The 22550-nt window shown below is 43.9% G+C and overlaps 1 protein-coding gene across 2 annotated transcripts in view; it reads right to left on the bottom strand.

Moving 5' to 3' along the window:
- Window positions 1–22550, bottom strand: part of wnt7bb (wingless-type MMTV integration site family, member 7Bb) — a 38620-nt gene that overhangs the window by 10331 nt on the left and 5739 nt on the right. For both annotated transcript variants that reach the window (XM_037768687.1, XM_037768686.1), the window contains exon 2: window positions 17951–18177. In XM_037768687.1, coding sequence (XP_037624615.1) covers window positions 17951–18177 — 227 coding nt within the window. The remainder of the gene's footprint in view (window positions 1–17950; window positions 18178–22550) is intronic.

Below are 22550 nucleotides of genomic sequence, written 5' to 3'. Positions count from 1 at the left end.
TACGTTGTGTAATGTACTCAGTTGCAATTATTTGAATTCTCTCTAGGTGAAACTGCATTTTTTTTTCTGCACTTCAGAGAGCCATGATGATTTATCATTTCCTCAGTGGCTTTCAGAGAAACAGCCAAGAAGCTTGTCAGATCAGTTTTGGCAACAAACTTCACCGTATTACGTTGTACAGATTCTAAAACGGCAACTCCAGTTGTTCTGGACATTGTGACTCAATGTCACTGCAGAAGATTTGGGTGTAGAGCAAAGAATATATCAAACCTTCTGTGGTCTGAGATTCGTCAGAGGCTGATTTATAGTAACATCTAGTAAGAAGAACTGCAATCATTTTTCAGTGCACTGGTTTGGACTATTTGGCTATAACATGCTCAAACATGTCAGATGTGACAGATATACGAAACTTTCTGAGTGCAAAATGGAGTTGAAACCGTTTTGAATCTGGTGAATCACCAAATGACGAAATAAACCTCAGTGTCGACAATAAATAAACTGTCAGATACTGCAGACAGTCACGTCCACCAAAAACAGAAATAATATCCTAAAATGAGCAAATGGAGGAAATGTTTACATCTGCAGCAGCAAAGTACAACAATAAAGTGGAAATTATAAGGAAATAAAACACAAAAATGCCTCGGTACGGGCCTGTGTAATTTTGCCTGACCAAATAAACTTTTAACAATTTTAAAAGTTACTAGACGTAAAAATTCTTTGCTTATTTTACCTAATTTAATGGGCCCAGACGTTGCGGTCAGATAGAGCCAAGGCTGCTAGCGTTCTAAGTCTTGGCATTACTGCTTTGCATGAAGCAGAATAGTGAAATGCACTTATCTGTTGGGGTTTATATTTGCCTATTGCCTAATTTTATGGAGCTTTTTCGCATTAGGTACTTCTAAATAAACGGCATATAAGCAGTCATTTGCAGCTGTTTTTTATTCCATTTCCTCTTCTTTCTTCAGAAGGATTTTTTTTTTTTTGCACCTCTTATTCTAGTCTCAAGGGCATTTTTCTGAACTCTCACAGACGTTTTCACCCAAAGCCACTGTTAATTTCCTATCTTGGCACTGGCGCTGCCGAGCTAATACCACGGCCACAGGTTTGCCCGGTGGGGACTGACTCACAACCACTTGCTTCTCTGGTTAGCAGCAGCAGCAGAGCTGAGCCCCACCAGCTTTGTGGTAACGTTCTGCTGCCCCCACCTCACACACACACACACACACGCGTGCACGGACGGAGTCGCGCAACCATAACGTACGTGCATTCACACGCATACATAACATACGCACGAGAATACTCAGTGACCGGCCACATAATAAAAATACACAACACGCTCCCACTATACCCTCCACCCTCATGCACTGTTAAAAACACATTTGCACATTGGACGCACAAACAGAGCGTCACTGTAATGTTTAAAACAGGATAAAGGCAGTTTCCAGAGAAAGGGTGGTTCCCTGAGCCGTAGATGCATGCCCATTTCTGGGCCCATTGAGTCGCGCTGCTCATGGGGAAAATGATGATGATGGGGCTTGTACTGGTTGTCACCCCCCGCTGGGTCTGGCACTGCCAAGGCTCTGGCTGGCCATAATGAAAGCCAATTACACAAGCCGTGGAGCTGTGGCCATCAAGACCCTCTTTTTTCTTTGTGCAACGAACCAGACAAGACATCGGAAATCAGATCTTTAAAACGTGTTGTCCGCTGGGTATAAATATCCATGTGTGTGGAACGTTCAATCTCCCTCTCAATCATATTATGTGTGACGATTCTTTAAATGAAAAACATAAAAATCAACTGTATTCACAATGCAGTTATGCTTGAACTGTTGTCAAACTTATTTTCAGGTTAGATTCTAAGTAAAAACGCATGATGAATAGAGCATTTTGGTGCCCCAAGGTGGCTGAAATGAGAGACCCAAAGGTTCTGAACAAAACAAATATATGAATATAACCACAACCAGGACGCTCCATATTTCAACAACAATGCTCTGTTGTCTCGTGCTGGATGTGCAACATCATTTTTACTCCCGTGCCCTCAGGAAAAAGGAAGGCCCAGCTTTGCTGAACAGCCATGTGGTTGATGAAAACGCGGCGGAGAAAAAGCACCCATAACAGCAGCTGAAAGCCCTACAGAGGCTGGCCCCAGAGTCCTGACAGCCCTCCAGGAGGAACCACCCTGGGATAGCCTCGCTAGCTGCCAGTGGAAAATTGGAGTGACCAGAAAAACCTCAATGAACTTGGAAACATCCAGGAGAGAAGAATGGGGGAATATTAAACCAGATGTCTAATGGAGTTTCGTGGCAAGTGTCTGCTACACTATCCAAGAAAGTAAGGAGGAAGAAGATCAGCCGTGCTTCACATGGAGCAGGTACAAGCATTCATAAACATGCAGTTATATCCCCGCGTCCGGGACTAAAACCAGAGATGTAGTGAAAGCTACTGACTCAGTACGCCTTGGCCTTCACATTAACTGACCACACCACTTTGGACAGCGGCCCCTGCTGCAGCGCCCGTCGTGTCTTTTGACCATCAGCTGAAACTGGGACACAAAAAGAAATCTCTGGATGTAGTGGCTCGCCACTAAAACGGCAATCTGTGTTTAGAGCCGGAGGCAGGCGCACCGCTAGACAAATTTCACATGACACAGTACGGGAAGATTTACAACCGACGACACTACACAGGCAGCGCTGCTGCTGCTGCTGCAGTATAGGCTAGCTGATGTAGTAACACTGCCGCTGACCTCAACAGGCCTCGCTTTCTTCACCGCTCACAGGCCATGGTGAGGCTGTGTCGCTGACAAGAGAGGACAGGGAAAGGATATACTGAAGGGACTTGGACAAGGGGCTGTGGGGGCCGCTGCCGTGTCCAAAAAACAATCCACGCTCAGTGTTGTGTGCCTCAGATCTGTGGGTCCCCCAGGAAATGTTCATAGGGCTGGCCAGATAGGGCCAATGAAAATCTTGGGGTGGCACACCAAAACCAAAAGCCATGACCACATTGCAGGATTATGCTCTTGTAGTATAGGCTGTAGTTGAAAACTATGTCAATGTGAGAGTTAAGGAATCACTGATGTCTTATTTTACTGCTCATGTTACTAATTATCTGATGTGCATAGACTAACACCGGTACAGTTCACATTTTGAGGTCCACAACAATCCTGTTTTAATGTATTCGGTATGTGTATATACATGTTAGACCATTCAATTGTTGTTCAAATAGGCTAGTTGTCCTTCCCCTGAAAGCACCAGCGTGTAGCATTTAGGGAGATTTATTGGCAGAAATGTAACATAATATTAATAAGTATGTTTTCTCTAGCCTCTGTGGTTGCAATACTGTGCTGTTCTGTTTAAATAAATCAGAGGAATCAACCGTATCTGAGTGTCCTGTGTGCTCTTACCGACACCCCGAAGCGAACATCGCTACTATTCAACCGATTCCTCTACAGTCCTAAACGAATACCTATTCAATATGTTGTGTTTTCGTTACTACATACGGAGAGTCTGTCGCCATGTTTCTACAGTAGAACCCAGAAAGGACAAACCAAACACTGGCTTTAGGGTCATTCCCGCTTTATCGTCGTCCACCGGAGTTCTTCTGCACGCTTGGCACACGGGAGAAGTTTCAGTTGGTTGCAATCTGCAACCTCACCGCTAGATGCCGCCAAATCCTACACACTACAGCTTTAAAAAGACGAATACGTAGCTTTAATCTGGAGGAGTACATTGCAAAATATTGACTGGGAACAAGCAACTCGCGAGGGGGGGTCAGCGATTGTATAAGGTTGGCCATGGTCCCCCCTGACCTCCTTTGGCGCTGCCACTGGTGCCTATCCCATCACGAGATAAAGGGTTCAAATCTAATCTGTTTTTTAGCCGGTGAAACAGAAAATGGGCAACAAACAGCACTACACTACATCTTAGAACTTACTTTCTGAATACTATTTTGTATTTCTTGGCTACAATGATGACTAAACTCACCTGTACAGAAGAGATATTGTATATGTTGTGCTTGTTTAGCTTTTTTTAAAACTGTCTTAGCTGTATGTGATTGTTTGGTTTCTGGCAATTAGAACGCTACTGACACCCAGATTCAAATTGCGTCAGCATACTGGGCCACAAAACTTGATTCTGATTCTAACAAATAAGGTGTGCATAGGTGCATAGGAAGGTGTGTGGCCTGTGTGAGCTGCAGTGGTGCACGCTGTAAGAGCACCGACACAACTTACTCGCTGCAAAGGTGAGGAGGAGCCGATATAGTAAGAGGATAGGAGAAGAAATTTGGCACATGAAAGGGGGCCGGAGAGAAGTAGTTTAGGCTGGAATACTGGCGGGGGTCTCGTCAAGCAACAGGAAAACACACACAAGCACACAAACACACACGGACCGGCAGAGCCCAGCAGTGCAGTTGAATGGCCTCTCCACACAAGCCGGGCCTGTTGGTGGAGCAGTGAAGGGGAAAGCTTTTTAAAGCCCCCCCCCACCACCACCACCACCCTGATCCCGGACATGCACTCACACCCCCGGGGACAGATTGCATAAGAAATGACATCTCAACAACACAACGATACACTGGAGTTTCAGAGCTTCATATCCATTAAAGCACAAGGGCATCCTGTCACGGACAAATGGCACCACAGTGAACAAAGGGAAAAGTGTCACCTGCTGGTGGCCACGGGTCTTTACACTTGTGGTGATGTTGACAGACAGTATATTATAAACAGGACAGGAAACTTTGTTTTTTTTCATCTAGAGGAAGTTGAAAATTCCCAGAACTCACCACCACTTTGTCTCAATTACCCACCAACTATATTTTTAAGGTGGACAGGGAGATTACCGAAGTAGGAACTGCTTCTGGAGTTGCATGTAGATTCACTGACTTTAAAGTAAATCCTGTTAAAGGTTTTTCTACTTATTCCCCCTGCTCTCTTTGCCTTGCTGCACTTCCACTCTCCAAATAAAGTGAAACCCCTAAAGCCAATAAAGTCCCTACTCTTCATTTAAAAAGCCAAAACAAAACTTTATATGGCAAGATATATGAAACATACCACCAAAAACTTCAACAAAAAAGTGAATGAAAAAGAAATTGGAGATACTTTTAGGCACTAATTGTATGTATAAGTTCATGCACAGTCTATTAAAAACAGTTATGTTTCCAGACTGTACATATATAATAAAGTTATGACACCCAAAACACTGAAAACAAGTTCTACCCAAAGCCTTGCCCGGCGCTGGAACTGTGTCTCCAGGGCCCCATGGAAGGGGAAGAAAGTTGGAGGAAAACCCCTTTGCTTTGTATACCAATCACTGAACTGACTAATGCGCTCTCTACTACTGTTTTCCGTTCCGCTTTATGTACCGTTGCTATGAACATATGCTCCCAGCAAATTATAGACAAAGTTGTGGTCCGTGAGGTTTGCAGCTTGAGGAATTAGCACAGCCGTGTTCCTGTACAATAAAATAATATTGTTTTACCAGAAACTAGGCTCCACATTCTCCGTGCACTCACATCATGGAGCTCGGGGGAAGTGACACGCTTTGGCACAGCCGGCTCACTGTAGGGTCCCGAGTTTGATTCTTATAATAAGGAGGGCTTTGAGCAGTAAAGCTAAAACAATTATGAGGGTATTTAACGTTGCCGGTATTAAATGCTGAGAATCTAAGTAAGCTGCCTCCCAGGCATAGAAAATTGGGCTGGCATCTCAAAAGCATCCTTTTTCTTCCCTGATCTCCCCGAGGTGGAGATAAAGCTTTTTCCCTGAATACCGAGACTTGCTAAAACAGGCACAAATCCTTCTTCCCACCCTTTCATCCTAATAATGAGACCGAATCAGGACCTCACCTGCTCAGATCTGGAAACGCGCGGGCCTGCTACGCGCCGCACACGGTAATCACCGAGTTCATTTGAGGACAACGTCGAGGATTTTCCTCAATTTCGATCCCACTCAACTTTGTTTCATCTTCAGTGGAAACCTATTTACCGAGATATATATCAATCCCACATCATATCATTGGGGATATCATTATCATCATCACTATAATCAGCGAGTCAAATGATGACATGTTTCCTTTTCTCGTTACAAAAGAAACCCCCAGACCCGACGTTTCCATATTGATACTCATCAAACCCTCAGATAAAGCTCCAGGTCTCTTAACATCCTCTCAGTGTCTCTTTGCCTCACTGGCTCTCTCTGCGCTCTCACCTAAGTGGGCCAGTAGCGGTGTGATTGTTGGCACATGTAAATGTCCAGTGGCGGCCCTGCGTGTAGAGAATACAGTGATCGGCCTGGGATTGTGTGGAACAAAGCGCGCTGTGAGATTACAGTTGATCCTCTCGCATCCTGTTTCCTCCTGCGTCTAGCGGCACTGGCAGACACAGACAGACGCAGATCCCACCGATAACACGGGAGGGGAGGGGCGAATGACACACACACACACACACGGGGGCCCGAGGGCCCAGGACGACCCCGGGCCACGTCAGCAGACGGACGGTGGGTGGGCAGGAGCGCGAGCGCGAGAGAGAGAGAGAGAGGGGTGAGGGAAAGGAGAGGGACCCCAGCTCCCGACACACCCACACAGTCTGAGACAGAGACAGAGCTGATGAATGAACAAGGGGCCTGGCGATGATGATAGCGCTGTTTGGTCGCGTAGGACGAGAGGCCCCACCCTTAGATACCGACACATGTTGTGGGCAGGGGATGTGAGGCGAAAAATTGGGAGAAAAAGAGTAAGAGATGACCTTTACCAAGCCGTGATGACCACAGCCCACACACTGCAGAACAGCAACACATCAGACTCCCCTATCTGATAAAAACATCCTGCACACTGGGACACACACACGCAGATATACAACTGCTCTGTTTTCTCTGGACTCGCACAGAGGAGGGCAGAGAGGATTACGGCTACCCACATGATGACGGGCTGAAAAATAGGCCTTTTATCCGCCACCGTTCCACCATAACACAATGCACGCATCATTTCCACGCTGTTATCCGCATAGCATCAAGTACTTGGCCGCCCGCGAGTCAATCTGCAGTTTTGCTTGCAGCTCAAGATATTTTATCTTTTCTGTTTTTGCGATCGTAGCCTCGATATGTTTTTGTAATCTAAACGGGATAACAGAAGTAGGTGACTGATTACATATCTGAGTCGATAACCACAATGTGCCTGAAGGGTGCACAACCAACACCAAACTAATCCCACAAAGGGGAAAAAGCTCGGCGGCAGCGAGATGATTGATGGTACTTTAGGAGAGTTCACCAGTGTCAAAGTACCCAATTGTGTGCTCTTGAAAAAACCCCAGTTTTTGAAGAATGGGTTTTCGACTGTCTTTATTACACTAGTCCTGGGTATAACACTCATGGCCAACTCACTAAGCTCATATGTCAAACTGGGTAACGTCGTAGTGTTGTCAAGGAAGAATTTAACTGTGAAGCCTCTCTCTATAGGCAGAGAAATCTGAGTTTAGAGATTGATTCCTTCTCCTTTAAATGTTGCATCGGGTTGACAATGTAGGTGGCTTCGGTTACACTGCACGACTGACTTAAACAAAGAATGTTTATCCTGTGGTCGATATTTAACTTGTGTGTTTTTAAGACGGCATCACATGATTTACAAGGAGTTTTGTCGAAAAAGCTCAGCTGGTCGAAATTAATATTTCAACTTGCATTTCCTCTTGCTTTGTCAAAACGAGGAAACAAAGCAGCGAACGGAACCACATGGTCATTTGAACAGATTTCCTCGTCCGTTCATTATTAGCCTTAGGTTGGACTGCGATGTTGTACTCGCATTCTGCGGGGATATGATTTCACCACAAATGACCATCAACTGATTCCGAGAAGGGGAAGGAGCTCCGCCAATGCATTTATAATCTGCAAGTATTTTGTTGTCCTCAAACCGGGAGCTGGTAGTAAGTGTATGAGTATGAGAGGAGAGATGCTGGATGTGTGTGGGGAGAAACAAAGCTAATGATTGGCTATTTTAAGCCTCCAACAACAAATAAAACGTGAGGATTTAATGCGACTGCCACTGTAGATTTTTTTTATATTCCACCTGATTATATGTATCAAATGATCGTGACTCATTTCTGCCTGTGAAAGCTGCTGCGAGGCCATTGTCTTCTGTTATAATAACATTAGTCAAAGTGGTCTGAAAAGCCAAAGCCATCACCGATCGTTTTCATTTAAGAACGCGGGGCGATAAAAACACGACGCACAGACTTTCTATTGTTCAGAACAGCTTAAGATATCAAAACCAAAATCCAGTGCATCTATTGTCTCCGACACACTGCATCCAAAACCTTCAATCTTCAACAACTCCAGCTTTTGTAAAAAAAAAAAAAAAAGGGTACAGAATGTAAAACCAAAATCCAACCACATCCTCTTTGCACTTCTCCTGTTCCACTGTTTAAAAGTGGGGATACAGAAACCGACCTCAGCCCTGAGTTATGTCTGGCTCTATCTGTCTGCAGTGACCTTTCCCCTCCTCTGAGAGGAGGGAGTCCTGCATCTCCAGCTCCTGATCGAGTACGTGCCTGTCCGGGAGTTCTTTCCACACAAGTGGTTTTCAATGAACCTGCTGACTTAAATATCCTTTTATCTGACTAGACGCTGGTTTGGCCCCTGCAGCCCTGCAGACCTGGCAGGTGGATCGCCCGCTGCCTTCACTTCCAAATGGGAGACGGGTGAACGAGGGAAGAGGGAGGGAGTGACTGGCTTGACGACCCGATATCATGCCGTGTAATCGACGTATATAGACGTCTGTATTAACATGCAGTACCAGCAGGGCCGACAAAGCCACTGACTTGGGTTTAGGCAAGAGAGCCGCTTTGTGAAGTTCATGGAAAACATCATAGTCACTGAGTTAGGATCAGGCAAGAAAACTACTTATTTAGGGTAAGGGAAAAAGTCATGGCTGGGCTTAAAGGGACTGTTTGTAAGAATCAGAAATGCTTGCTAACAGCGACAACTGTGGCCGTTAAGTCAACGAAAGTCAGCGTCCTGTTGCTCGCTCTTGTGCTCGCTCTACATAGACATGAACGAGCATCGCTCAAAACAGTGAGGCGACACACGTCAGCTAATACCACAATATCACTCTATATTTCAGCTGCTTGGCAGTAATGTTAGCTGACCAGACGAAGGTCTCTCCATGAATCACTGCTGATACTAGTGTTGGCTTTTCCTGCTTCAGCCTCCTGACCGCGATCGGAGGGAGACACCGGCACCCGGTCGGAGACGATAACGTTTCTCTCTGCGGAGCCCCGTCGCTTCACAAGACACGGGAAACCTCTGTTGGTCTGGAGGAGCTGCAGCAGTTATTTCTGCACAAAAGTCCACTGTACATTCACTAGATATTCTCAGTGCTACGAAGTCTTCTGCAGTGTGTAGTGTGCGCGCATGCACGTGAGAGTGGAGCGAGCTGAGTGAAGGCAAGCAGGCAGGCAGAGGAGCAGAGGAGCAGAGTACAGCAGAGACTCCGGCCCTGGAGACCAAAGCTACGGTCTCCCCCGCGTCCTCCGACCGTGGCCAACACTGTTTTGCTAGACGGGCTTCACTAGATACAACCAAGAGGTTTTGGTGCTTCCATGTAGTTTGTGTTGGAGTCTTGTCTGAACAGCGTAGCCACATGCGAGCGTGCATATGCGAGCGCGCATGGGACACCGACCCGTGTGATTTGTACGTGCAAGAAGTTACAAACAGTCCCTTTAAAATAAGTACGTAAACTAAGTAAAACACATACGGAAACAACGTAACGTCACAACACATGCAGGCGTGTAATATTCACACCGCGGCGAGGCAAAACGCGACACTGACACGCTTTCTTCTGGGCGGGTCTTTTACACGCTTTGCCGTCAGACTGGGTTGGGCTGGGCTGCGAGGTGATACTATAAAGGAGGATGGGGAAATACAGACTTGAAGAGACCCTCTATTCTCCTCCCTTCAGTCTAAATCCTCCACATTTGATCCTACTTGCATTTCGTAACCAGGTCTCCTGTTCTCATCCTGAGAGTTTCTAGTCACGACGCGCAGCTTCGGGCAACAACTCAGTGTCTATCTGAGGTAAAAGAGAGAGAGAGAGAGTGAACTGGACGGAAAGCAAAAGTGACAGAGGTACGATGTAGGTCACAGAGCAAAACAGACTTTTCCTTGCATCTTTTCGGAAAAGCCTTTTTGCTTCAAAGTAAGAAACAATCTCTTGCCTGCAATTCCACCTAAGCACGTCGATCTGGCCTCCTTTAGACAGCAGATATATTCTAACGTTGGTTTGTGGTAGGGCTGTCACAGTAATCGCAATATTGACAAGCCAACCGCAGTGGATAGCAAGCAACCGCCACGTTTTTTCTTATTTTAATTCTTTGCAACGGGAGTGCCACATGTCATGCCACAAACAGCGATGAGCGTCTATTCACTGCTGAGCGCTTCACGTTTGGTGTTATTTTTTCTGGTTGTCGAGAGTTGAAAAATGTTCAACTTTGGGCAAAACTCCACGGTGATATTCAGCCTTCCCTTCATCCAGAGCAAGTAATCTACCTACTCTACCGACATTTTGATATTCCGTATCATAGCAACGAGCTTAACCAAAGCGCAGCTGAAAAAAAACACTGCGCCTCATTGCCCTTCTTTGTTCTGTATTTAACAAAAAACAAATGTTTAAAAATCTACAATATACCTAATATTACCCTAACAATACATTTTATTTATATAGCACTAAAATCAGGATAAATAAAGTAATTTGAAAAAAAAATAAAAAGTTGCAATAATACCGCATATCGCGAAATTCCTTCAACGCGACAGCCCTACTTTGTGTCACTGCTAAAGAAACAGCAGTATTCCCTCTGCAGCGAAAAGGGCTCACCTGCCCAAGTGCTGCATCTATTCTTGTGCAACGGGCCCAGAGGCAGAGCGATTGAACTTTTGTAATATTTCACCGCCGGGACAACAAGAAACCTCTTTCAGATGAAAAAGCATGAATCAGGACGGTGACAAACTGGCTGGAAAGTCAAACAGAGAGTAACCAGAGCAGGCCCATTTTATGACAAGGGGGCCAGTGTTGGCCTTTGATGCTGAGTGTAGCCGTTGAAAGGTGTCCGTTTTCAAGCCCTATAATCGCCGACGTCAAGTGCACTGCAATCTGAACGGAGCTGTAAGGTGTTCGCGAGCAGGTCTTTTAAGTGAAGGGCATCTCTGTTGCAGGTGGTTAACTGAAGGAATGTGTGATGCTAGATGCTTTATATCAGTTGAGTCAAAACAGAACATTAAAGACGAAAAAAAAGGTTCAAATAATAGAATAAATGCAACCGGAAAACAAAGCATAAACTGTGTAAGAGTTGAGGTATGGGGCAAAGATCACTGGCTGGATCTCAAAGACACGTCAACTTATTATGTGAGATGTGTAACAGAAACCACATGGGGCTTTCGATGCACTTCACGCGTGGGTGAACACACTCAAATACGCATAATAAAACGGCATCAACAAATCACAGCCCTGGGATCAGTCTTGACAGAAATATTTAAAATAGAATGATTCATCCAGAAAGCGGGCCAATGATTATGATTGGAGGATTGACCACGTTTGCCATTCTCATCCTGAACCCCCTCCTCCTCCGTTCCTCCGTTCCTCCGTTCCTCCCGACTCGCAGATGGATTTGTCTCTAATTTCATTATTACTTCTTAATAGACTGCAACAGGCCACTCAATAACACCCATTTCTGTTAGCACGGGATAATTCATTCCACATTTTTACAGACTGAGAGTACCAACTGGTGCCAGCACCGTAGCCGGGCACACGGAGAAGACTGCTAAATCTGCTTTTGCAGAGGAAACAGAGACGCGCTTAAATTGCCAGTTTCAAATCTCACTGCGAGTTTATGGTGTTGTTCTCCAATTTGTCAGTTAGAGCATAATAAGGGAGCCAATGCTTTCTGCAAAACAGAGGAGCTGGTGAGGGATGGAGCTGCAACAAGAAGAAGGGGGCGATGCTTTCATTTTCCCATCAATCCATTAAAAGTGTTCAGCAGACTGTCAGACAACAGGGAAGGTGCCAGCAGAAGCTGAACTAAAAAAATATTCTTTTCTGTTTACACTAGAAGAGTGAAATAAATATCAAATGACCAGCCTTTGAAACTGAATCACCTCTGCTGAATGAAGATATCTCAGGCTCTGTAATGCTCAATAACCCGACTATTAATGTGTGCTCTCTTGGAAAGCGAATGTAATACCGTGGAGAAGCTCCAGAAACAGAGAGACTGCCTCCAAGTGCCGGCAGCACAGAGAGAATGCATTAGACTTGCGGTCGGCTGATCTTTAGTTCTTGAAAAAATGCCGACATCTCCTCCCTCCAGTCCAAAACTAAGACTGGATCACAGAGCGGGGGGAAAGGTTTAGTGTTCATAATTTGGGGGATTTGAATGAAAAACTTAAATGGGAGCGGAACGGGAATAGCTTTTCCCCTGCACTTGATTATGATGATGTGGGAATTTGCAGATTCGGAGAAGAAGGGATTGGAACATTTTGCTGAAGGGGGGTGTATTCCATGATTTCATATGCCATGCTAAAGGATTCCATAACACATATGGTCAGAAAACATGGTTACATCTTCAAGTCGGGAGCAACAAACACTGGAAACTATCGCAACTGTCGTGTGCGAGGCCGATGGCAGCTTGACAATAAGGTGTTGAGGGGGGAAAACGCTAAATCGCCCGCTTTTGGCAGCGGAGTTCTGCAGTAGCTGTGGCTTCTGTGGTCTCCCACGATGACCTAGTGGGACACTGCTAGACTGAACGAGCGCTGTCGGGTCCCAACCGACGGCCTTCCCACCTAAAGCAGTGGAGAGCTTCGTCCCACTGCCTCAGGGTGCAACAGCCAACCACACACCTGCATCCTTATCGCTCGGTTAAAGTTCACAGAGTTTAACGCTGTGTCTCAATTTGCATACTTCCGTTCTTAGTGCATAAGTGTGGTCACACTGAGAAGTATGGCAAAATGCAGTGCAATGCAATCACCAACCTATTTAAAAAATGGCAGGCGAGGAAGCTGCAGCGGTTGCGATTGGCATGGCAACCACCGAACTATACAAAATTAAGTGATATGTGGGGGTATTTTTTCACTAAGTACCACTATACTGTAGTCGGATAGAAAGTGTTATTTGGGTTAATTGATCCGTCTGAATTTAATAACTGAGCTTCCGATGAGTGCAAAACAGCCATGTGCGCTTTTTGAGACAACACTATCCTGACGAAATTCACACACTACGCAAGTATAAGTACTACATGGAAGTGTACTAAGAGAAGTATCCGAATTGAGACACAGCTTAACTTTGATAATTATCTATCTCCATGCAAACTAAATTAATATTTATTTAATATACTGATACTTCAACACCAATTAATGGTTAAGTAGTAAAAGTGTGAATGAGAGGAACCTTCTAAGAACGCTCTAGAGGCTGATACAGTCATCATTTAAGGAACTGCAGAGTGAGGGTCACATTGTGTAACCGTTGTTCTATTTCACACACACTCCTCATCACCCCTGCTGTGACACTAACACAAAAAACATGTCTTTAATATGAGTAACACATCCGAGGACACTGTCACTGTCTCCAGATAACCAGACAATAGTCTCTCAGGTTTAAAACAAGTTTGACTATAGATCAGTGTAGAAGGTCAACGGCCACATTTCACCTTCATTTCTGGTGAGCAAAGATGGTGATGTTGGGCGGCACAGCTGACACAAGGTTGGTTTTAATGTGCTCTCTCTCCACATATGATGCCATGTCTTAAAGCGTCAATCATCAGATACTTTGTGCAATAGTAATAAGTGCAATATCAAACAACAAATCTTACAATTCACTCATCAGGTGTGCGAGCTGAAAATAAGCTCTGGAAAGATTTGTCATATGTCGTGTCTCCAGAAGGACGCGATGCCCGGTGCCAAGAGGATTTCTCAGTTCACTTCAAGTCAATTAAACACGACTTTGTTTCCTGTCCGACTAACATTTTGTGAATTTATTTGTTCATCGCTGAACTTTTGGCTGAACTTTTTAACCACAGCGTATCAAAAACACATTTATTAAACAATAACAATTGTGTGTGAATGGGTGTGTGTGTTCTGGTTTCAATCTGTCACTTGCCAGTGCATTTATTATTGACAGAAATGATTCATTGAATCTTGAATCTTGAACTCACTTTGGTTTTTGTACAGTTACTGATGCTTTTAGCACTTAAAGCTCTTTAGTGTAACCTTCTAATACCATGAACCAGCATCCCGATCACTAAACCACCTTCTAATACCATGAATCCAGCATCCCGATCACTAAACCACCTTCTAAAACCATGAACCAGCATCCCGATCACTAAACCAGTGCACCAGCTTCTGTTTAGACAGTTCATACCGACAAGACGGACAAAGAGCCGCTGTGTGCGCCTCAGTGCAGCCACGGGTTCCACATGATATGCCAACGCTGTCAAGACGCACAAACGATGCAACATTTTCTTCTTTTTGCCCCCCCACCCCGTGGCGGAGAAGAGGAACAACTCTATTCACTTGAAGGAGACAGGAAGAACAAGGCGCTTCTGCATCTCTGTTACAGTTTTTACGAACTCTCAAGAGATCACGGGGCGCCAATGACACACAGATGGAGCCACCATGTTTTCTCTCTGTGTTCTCTCCATTTATCAAACAAACATAAAATCATTTCACAACGATCTCTACAGTTTCTATTTGCTGTATATTAGGGGCAGATTTGTTGTGGTTATCACGTAGAAGAAGAAAAAAAGAGTTCCTTTTTTTAACTTTTGGGTTATTTTCTTTATTCAACAAAAAACCCAAATCTTTGTAAATGTGTCAGGGGAACCCGGGGCGAAATCAAGTTCCACATTGGGCTAAAAGAAGACGTCATCGTTGGAAGACTTTCTTGAGAAGGCCACCGAGTCCCGTCATTATTGGACAATCATGGCAGGCCCAGTAGTCATCACTCTCTGACCAGAACTGGACACCAACAGTGATGTGCTCAGCGGTGGCCGCATGAAGCATATATTTGTGCAGATCCACTATGGAAACCAAACAAGAGGAGCGATTGAGAGCGAAGGCGGGCATGAAGTTCAGATGACGCCATGATGGTCGAATGGCCACAAAGATGAGCGACGATGCTCACAATCCCCATCAGACAAAAATAACTATTTGAATTGCTAAGTCTAGATTTCTATCCTATGAAGTACTTTAGGTAAACAGTATAATAGGTAAAAATATGAACATCAGCAGACGCACAGATGCTTCTGATGAACCGGATGAATCCCTAAATCTCTACGCCCTTCAAAAGGGCATAAAAGACCAAAAGCAGGAGGAGAGAGGATGTCGAGTGTTGAGGCAAACAACATGAACTCCATTACAAAAAGAAAAAGAAAAGCGCCACATTCACAACAAAGAAAGAAAAAAATGCATTTGGAGAGGGAGCTGGAGCTAATTCAGCTACTCTTTAAGAGGAGTGATTGTTAACAGAGCCACTGGATTAAATGCACAGCCCGACCGCAACGTAATGGCAACAAAGCATCTTCTAAATGAAAGGAAATATATAAAAGTCCCTGTAAAACAAAACCGATGTGAAAGAGGTTTGCGGAGAGCCAAGTCTCTCAAACAAAAGCATCGTAAATGTAAATGTTTGTCTGCTGCTTAAGGTCTTTTTTTTCCTGCATGTATATGTGCACAGCCAGGCATGGACACAACCAATTTAGCCCGATTAACAACAGATGTGTCCATCTATTTTGGTTCGACAAGCGCTCTCTGCAATAACACCATTAGTTGTCTCCTTATTTGCGATATCATTTTTCAACCATACGTTTTCCCCATTAGGCCTCCAGTGCCTTTCGGTAGCTTTTCCATAACTCTGGCATGGCCAGCGACGGTCGGCATGCTGCTAACCAACGGCCTCATTGCAGAACCTCCATCAACAGAAACCAGAGGCACGCTGGAGGAATACAACGTCGTCAATTGAACAGAGGACAACTAAGATGGGCTGGAATCAACCGACGCAAATGGTTATACAAAAGAGAGTCAAAGAGACTGTGTGTTGCTGGTTTGAGTTTTGACTGTGTGATGTGTGCAGCTTGGGTTTGGCTTGTGGAGAGCCATATTTCATGGGGCTCAGAGGGTCGGGGGGCTGGTACCACATTTGTGATACTCCTCTCGTACTGAAACTGAGACAATAGGATGGCTCGAAACACGCGTTATGTAACTCCTGCTCCCGCCTCAAGAGGGAAAGTCACTGGTATTACCATTGGCTTCGTTATCATTACCAAATGACAATTGGTGATCACATGCAGCTATAAAAATGTCTCTGTCCTCTGCTTTGCATCCCGCATACAGAGCATCCAAGTTGTAATCCATGTTTGTCATGTGTTCAGTTATTTATTTAATGATCCAACGCGCCTCACTCTCAAGCAATGACCTTATCCCTTACACAACAAATCCAAACCTTAACCTCATGATCCTCGATGTTCCCCTAAAATTACCCATGAAGCAGCTTCAAAGTTACAAAAACATGATTCCATACAATAAATGACTACGTTTACATGCACACTAATATTCCACTATTAATCAGAATTTGATACGGTTCATGTAGACAGCATATTCTGAATTAGGCCTTATTCCAAATGGAGTATTTTCAAGTTAAGACATGTGGGATATACCGATATTATTCAGGTTTCAGGAGCATTCTTTGGACATGCGTACAACGCATACTGTGCGTTGTAAATAAACCAACTCTGCCGACAGTTTGCAGAGATGTATGCCCAAAAGAACAGCTCACATTTCTGGTTTGAAGGAGAAACACACTCCCTTGGAAGCCAACAGGTTTTTGGATATGTACGAATATGCCGACCTTTTCAAGAAGGTGGTCGAAGGAAGCTGTTCTCGTTAATCGGAGTATTTTGCTCAAACTGAAGATATATACAAATCCTTGACATGCAACATCAACATCACTTTAGATGCATGTACTTTGTACCTTGCTTTTGTATACTTTTTTCTTTAGTTTCTTATATAGTTTTTTTGTGCATGTAAAAGATCTTCAAAGTTATAAAGCCCAAAGTCCACGCCAAAGGGAGTTACTCCCCCCCACAGAAACACTGCTCCTGAACTGCCTGAAACTCCTTGATTGAAGTCCTGCCTTTTATTCTGTAACGTGGTGATGTCACCGAGTAACACATTTGCATAATACCCGTCTAGCAGCTAGTTTGGCACGCCCTCAAACAAAGCTAGTTAGAGCGGAGCTGGAGCGAAGTCCGAAGAGTTTAGCTGGGTTGACCAATCACAACAGTGGGTTGTGGCAAACCGGTATGAGAAAAGTAAAGTGTTTTTTGAACAATAAAGCATGTAAACATGTTTTAGTAGAAACCCCAAATATGTAAAAATGCTCCAGAAAATAAGCATAATAGGTCCTCTTTCATTCAGAATGACAGTTTAAGGGTTTCTGGAAGATTTGGGATGCAAAACCTCTGAGTTTGTCGCATGTTGATTGTTTTTTTTGGTGTTTTGGTTGCAGATCTGTCTGAGAATTTGCACCACTGAAGTATAATGTCAATCAAGACGGGTTTTTGTGGCCCTTTCTTGTGTCAAAATCTGATTTTAAGATCTTTAACTATTTCAGTTTATTTTGTGCTATTCCTAAATAGAGCTATGTTTAATTAAATTACCACAACCTGATTAACACACAGATACAGGGGGGCCCCTGACAGGTGAACCCAGCCGTGAAGAAGTCAACTCTAAATCAAAGAATTAATTATAAACTAACCGTGGAATGCACATAAACCTAAATTCAATCCTGATTCTAACTAAAGAATGTTTGACACTTAACAAAATGTCGTCGCTCCAACAGCTGAAGCTCAAACAGGTTCTCACGAGGTCAGCCGTACACAAACACACACTGTGCCCTTTCCCATCTGATATAGAACCCAGACTGACCTACTCGCAGCTCCTGGCCGAAGACTGTCCTTTCTCCCAGCGCCGAACAGTTCCAGCGTCCATACCGGAACTGGTACTGACACTCATTGATGCCCATCTGGGCGCCTTCGCCCACAACGATGATGGCGTCCGGGCGGCTCTGGCAGATGGCCCGCTGGCGAGGTGCCAGCCCGGGAATCTTGTTGCAGATGATGTTGGCACCCAGAGCCACCACCGAAGACAGGGCCCTGCCGAAGCGAGAGAAACACACACACCACGCACGCGTGCACACATCACGCATTCACACACACACACACATCAGACACACACAAACACAGTTAGAACCTCCAGAGGACGGTCAGACTGACTCATTTATGTGAGACTCTCCAGAACAGGATTCAATTCAACCAGTGATTGATGCACGTTCCGTAGTGAGGTGAAAGCCGTACTACGTGAAAGCATGGCCATTTAGTGGATTAGAGGTCAATCAAAAACCTGAAAACATAATCCAACATTAAACATAAGAAAACATAGAGCTAAAAGAGCCCAGAGAGAGAAAACAAGATGCTTATTTGACTACTGGCAATGCCATTCCACATTGGTTTGGATGGTGGGAGTTTGAGTTATGAGCTGGGGTTTTTGTGTTAATTATTAGGTACCATAGCGGGGTGAATAGTAGCCAGGCTTATGCAAATACAGTATATACACTTGCTCAGTGTCTTGTGATGTAGATGCTTGGTTCAAACTTTTAACCAAATGTCTCACAAAATATTATGCTTTATGATTTGTGTGATTATGTGTTTGAAAGCTATTCAGGGTGTAAAGTGCTGCCTATAAATTTCACGAGAGGCTGCTTTTGCTTTGGCCACATCCTAAGATTGGTTTGCACGGAAAATATGTAAGGTTTTCAACACTAGTCGCCTTCATTCGCAGGGTAATAATGTGCTGCGTAGTAAATGACACATGTCCTTCTCGGCTCCCCTCAGGGGGGGACGTCGTCGTATCTGATCACTCACATGTGATAATATCAAAACACATGTTTTAAAGATGACTCTGCAACCGCTGAGAAAGCCAAAACAGATTACAGCTAAACAAAGCGCTGGCTTCCCCCATGACTCTGTTTATAGCCCTCGAAACCATGTAGATACATACTTTTCAAACATGTCAGGGACGGGGAGCCATAAATGAGCGCGGAGGCAAAACGGCAGCTTTGAAGTATGACGTCGACCCTCCAAAGGGCTTCACCACAAACTAACGCAGGCGAGTTGTGTGTCAGCGCAAAGCGACGGCCGGCGTATCAGAGGAGTGAAAAGGAAGAATGGGCGCACCGAGAACAGACACAATGGTTTCTGTGGATTCTGGTTCACAGTGATCTCGGTAGGAGACCCCCTGACTAAGAGCAAAGATATGACGGTTGATTGGAAATCGCCCCTCGGACAAGCGTGCTCCCTCTCCGCGTGGTCGCTTGGGTTTCTCCACAAAGACAGAAAAACATAAATCTCAATTTCAAACACGCAAGTTAAAATAAATCCTGACTGGAGCGAGACGAGTATCTGTTACCAGACCGGGGAGGACGCACATTCTCTCCGCCTGCTCAGTGCAGTCAGGGGAACGCACAAATAAAAGGGAAAGCGCCATTGTGTTGATTTTGCAAACCGGGCTCTAACAGTCACCACAAAACCGATGAAGAGCGAAGAAGATTTTTTTCAGTTACAGTAAACATGCAAAAAAAAACGAGAAGATGTAAATGAGACAAAGAGCATAACTCATCACTACACTGTCACTTCCAAAAATATAAAACAACTCAAAATGAAAAGCAGAAAATGCATCAGTTGCATTCAGGGTCTGCAGTAAACACTCAGGCCTGCTGCTGCTGCTTTCGCTCTCTCTACTGTTGAACCCCCCTGACCCTCTGTGACCCTCCGCTGTATATGCGGTTGCTCGTGGCAACCATGACATGTAGTCTATACGAACCAAAAGGTCAGGCTCATTAAGACAAGTAATGTGCAACTGGAGAAATGCGCTGCCTTGCATAATGAACGTTACGGGTGAATGGAGCTGGTTTGTTTATGTAAATCCAAAGGCAATAAAATACTCTTTTATATCTCTTGATATTTCAGTGCGCCACTTTAAAAGCTGTAATACAAACAGCAGCACATCGATACAAGTTCAAGTGTGGCAAACAGGACTCCTAATAGCTCCTCGCTCTCTTGGCTTTTTTTCTCACGTCATTCACCTGCTAATTCACAGAATCACACAGTCTACCACCGCGGGCGAACCCAAACCGTCAGACAACACCAAACAGAGAATTCCACAGCTAAGCTTTTAAATCCCTGAAATCATCAAAGTGCACAAATGCCTGTCTGTTTGCTTAGCGTATACTGTGTGGGGACAGCTCACCCACGGTCACAGATCTGCCATCAGATAGACCGCCAACAGCATGTATCAGGTATTACAGTCATGATCATGATGATTGATACAAAGCGTTCGGTGTTTGGTTGATCACTTAGCAGTGACGGAGAGATGGTTTTTTTAGGGCTGCCCCCTCTCTTAGACGATTAGTCAACTAATCGGTCATTTTGGTCTTAAAGATTTCTTCAGTCGATTAGTCAGTTTTTACGCTTTTTTCATGCTGAATGACTAATTTCTAGGAAACTTATGAGCAGAACTCTGGTAAACACAAGATTTAAAGTGGTTCTTTTGTGTGATTCTTTTTGTGGAGAAACTCAGTTACACAGATCTGTCGATTAAATAAATGGATTAGTCGACAAAATCGTATGAGTATTAGTCGACTAAGAATGTCTTTGGTCGAGGAAAGCCCTACTTTTTTTGGACAATTACAAAGCAACAGGTGGCCTGAATTTTTGCCAAGCTTGAGCCTTGCACAGATATTGCATATCCAAAATTGTAAGAAAACTAGAGCTGTCAAAGTTAACACTATAATAACGCGTTAACGCAAATTAATTTTAATGGCACTAATTTCACTAATGCATTAAGGCAACTCGCAATTTTAAGTTGTAGAGGGCTCAGTTTTAAAGCTAGAGTGAAGATACTGGTATCATATGAAACTAGAAAAAAACCTAAAGAATAAAATGTTGGGGAGGAAAACTGTCATGTCCATTTTCAAAGGGGTCCCTTGACCTCTGACCTCCAGATATGTGAATGAAAATGGGTTCTATGGGTACCCACGAGTCTCCCCTTTACAGACATGCCCACTTTATGATAATCACATGCAGTTTGGGGCAAGTCATAGTCAAGTCAGCACACTGACACACTGACAGCTGTTGTTGCCTGTTGGGCTGCAGTTTGCCATGTTATGATTTGAGCACATTGTTTTATATCAAATGCAGTACCTGTGAGGGTTTCTGGATCAATATCTGTCATTGTTTTGTGTTGTTAATTGATTTACAATAATAAATATATACATACATTTGCATAAAGCGGCATATTTGCCCACTCCCATGTTGATAAGAGTATTAAATACTTGACAAATCTCCCTTTATGTTATATTTTGAACAGGTAAAAAACTGTGTAATTAATTTGCGATTAATCGCGATTAACTACGGACAATAATGCGATTAATCTCAATTAAATATTTTAATCGATTGACAGCCTTTTTAATTCTGAAGCAACAGGTGGCATGATTTTTTGCCAAGTTTGAGCCTTGCACAGATACTGTAAAGTGCATGTCCAAAATTGTAAGAAAACCTCTGAAATGTAGAGGTCATATTAGTGTTATATATTCATTCAAAATGTTATGATGTTGGATTGATTCACATCAATAAACTGGTTGTGCACACATGCTTTGACAGCTACAGGTGACACAAATCTTTATCCTTAATATTTTTTATTTTTGACAAAACATAGGTTACTATCTGTTATATTAATCCCAGAATGTGTGATGTGACTGATAGAAAAACCACATCGTCCTAAACATCCAGCGTTAAATGTCAGAGAAACAGAGGCCTCTCCCAGTTTGACCTGACAATAAATTAATTTCTTTGGAAAAACAAAAAAAGCGGTATACCATGCAGCGTGAGCGGCGAGGAGCTTACAGATTCCATCAGTGTGGCCTTAAGAGAAACTGTAGTCTACGTCATGGCATGCAGCACGCTCACAGCCACCTACTCCATCACATGGAACACTTTGAACCTAACTGACACACTATTAAGCTCCCAGGCATGCATCTTCTACCGAGGAATGCACTCTCAAAAAAATGCCACACAGACACAACTTGACTAAAGCAAGTGAAGAAATGCTCTTCTTTTTTTTTTCTTTTTTTTCCAAGAGCAGGAAAGTAACTCTTATGTTAGTGCTGAATGTGATTTTTCCTCTTTTGCTGCTCATTTGAAAATAAGATGTAGTTAGAGCCAGTGTGATATTAGATGGTCAGATTATTGCCATTGGAACATTAAGTGTGAAATTCCTGGATATTTGAGTGAGAGGTGCCCAAATGCTCTCACATGGTCAGATCCTGTTGCTGAGGGCTCATTCGCCACCCACAGATCTAAACATAAGCTGTGTAGCTCTGAGGAAGGGGCATTGCATTATTTTGAACCCATTTAGAAATATATATTTTGTGGTTAATGCTCTGCATAAAACATACTTCAATAATCCAAAC

The sequence above is a fragment of the Sebastes umbrosus genome, chromosome 4 (assembly GCF_015220745.1).
Source record: "Sebastes umbrosus isolate fSebUmb1 chromosome 4, fSebUmb1.pri, whole genome shotgun sequence".
NCBI classification, from domain to species: domain Eukaryota; kingdom Metazoa; phylum Chordata; class Actinopteri; order Perciformes; family Sebastidae; genus Sebastes; species Sebastes umbrosus.
Note: the sequence above shows the minus strand (reverse complement) of the source record. Positions and strands in the feature narration are given on the sequence as shown.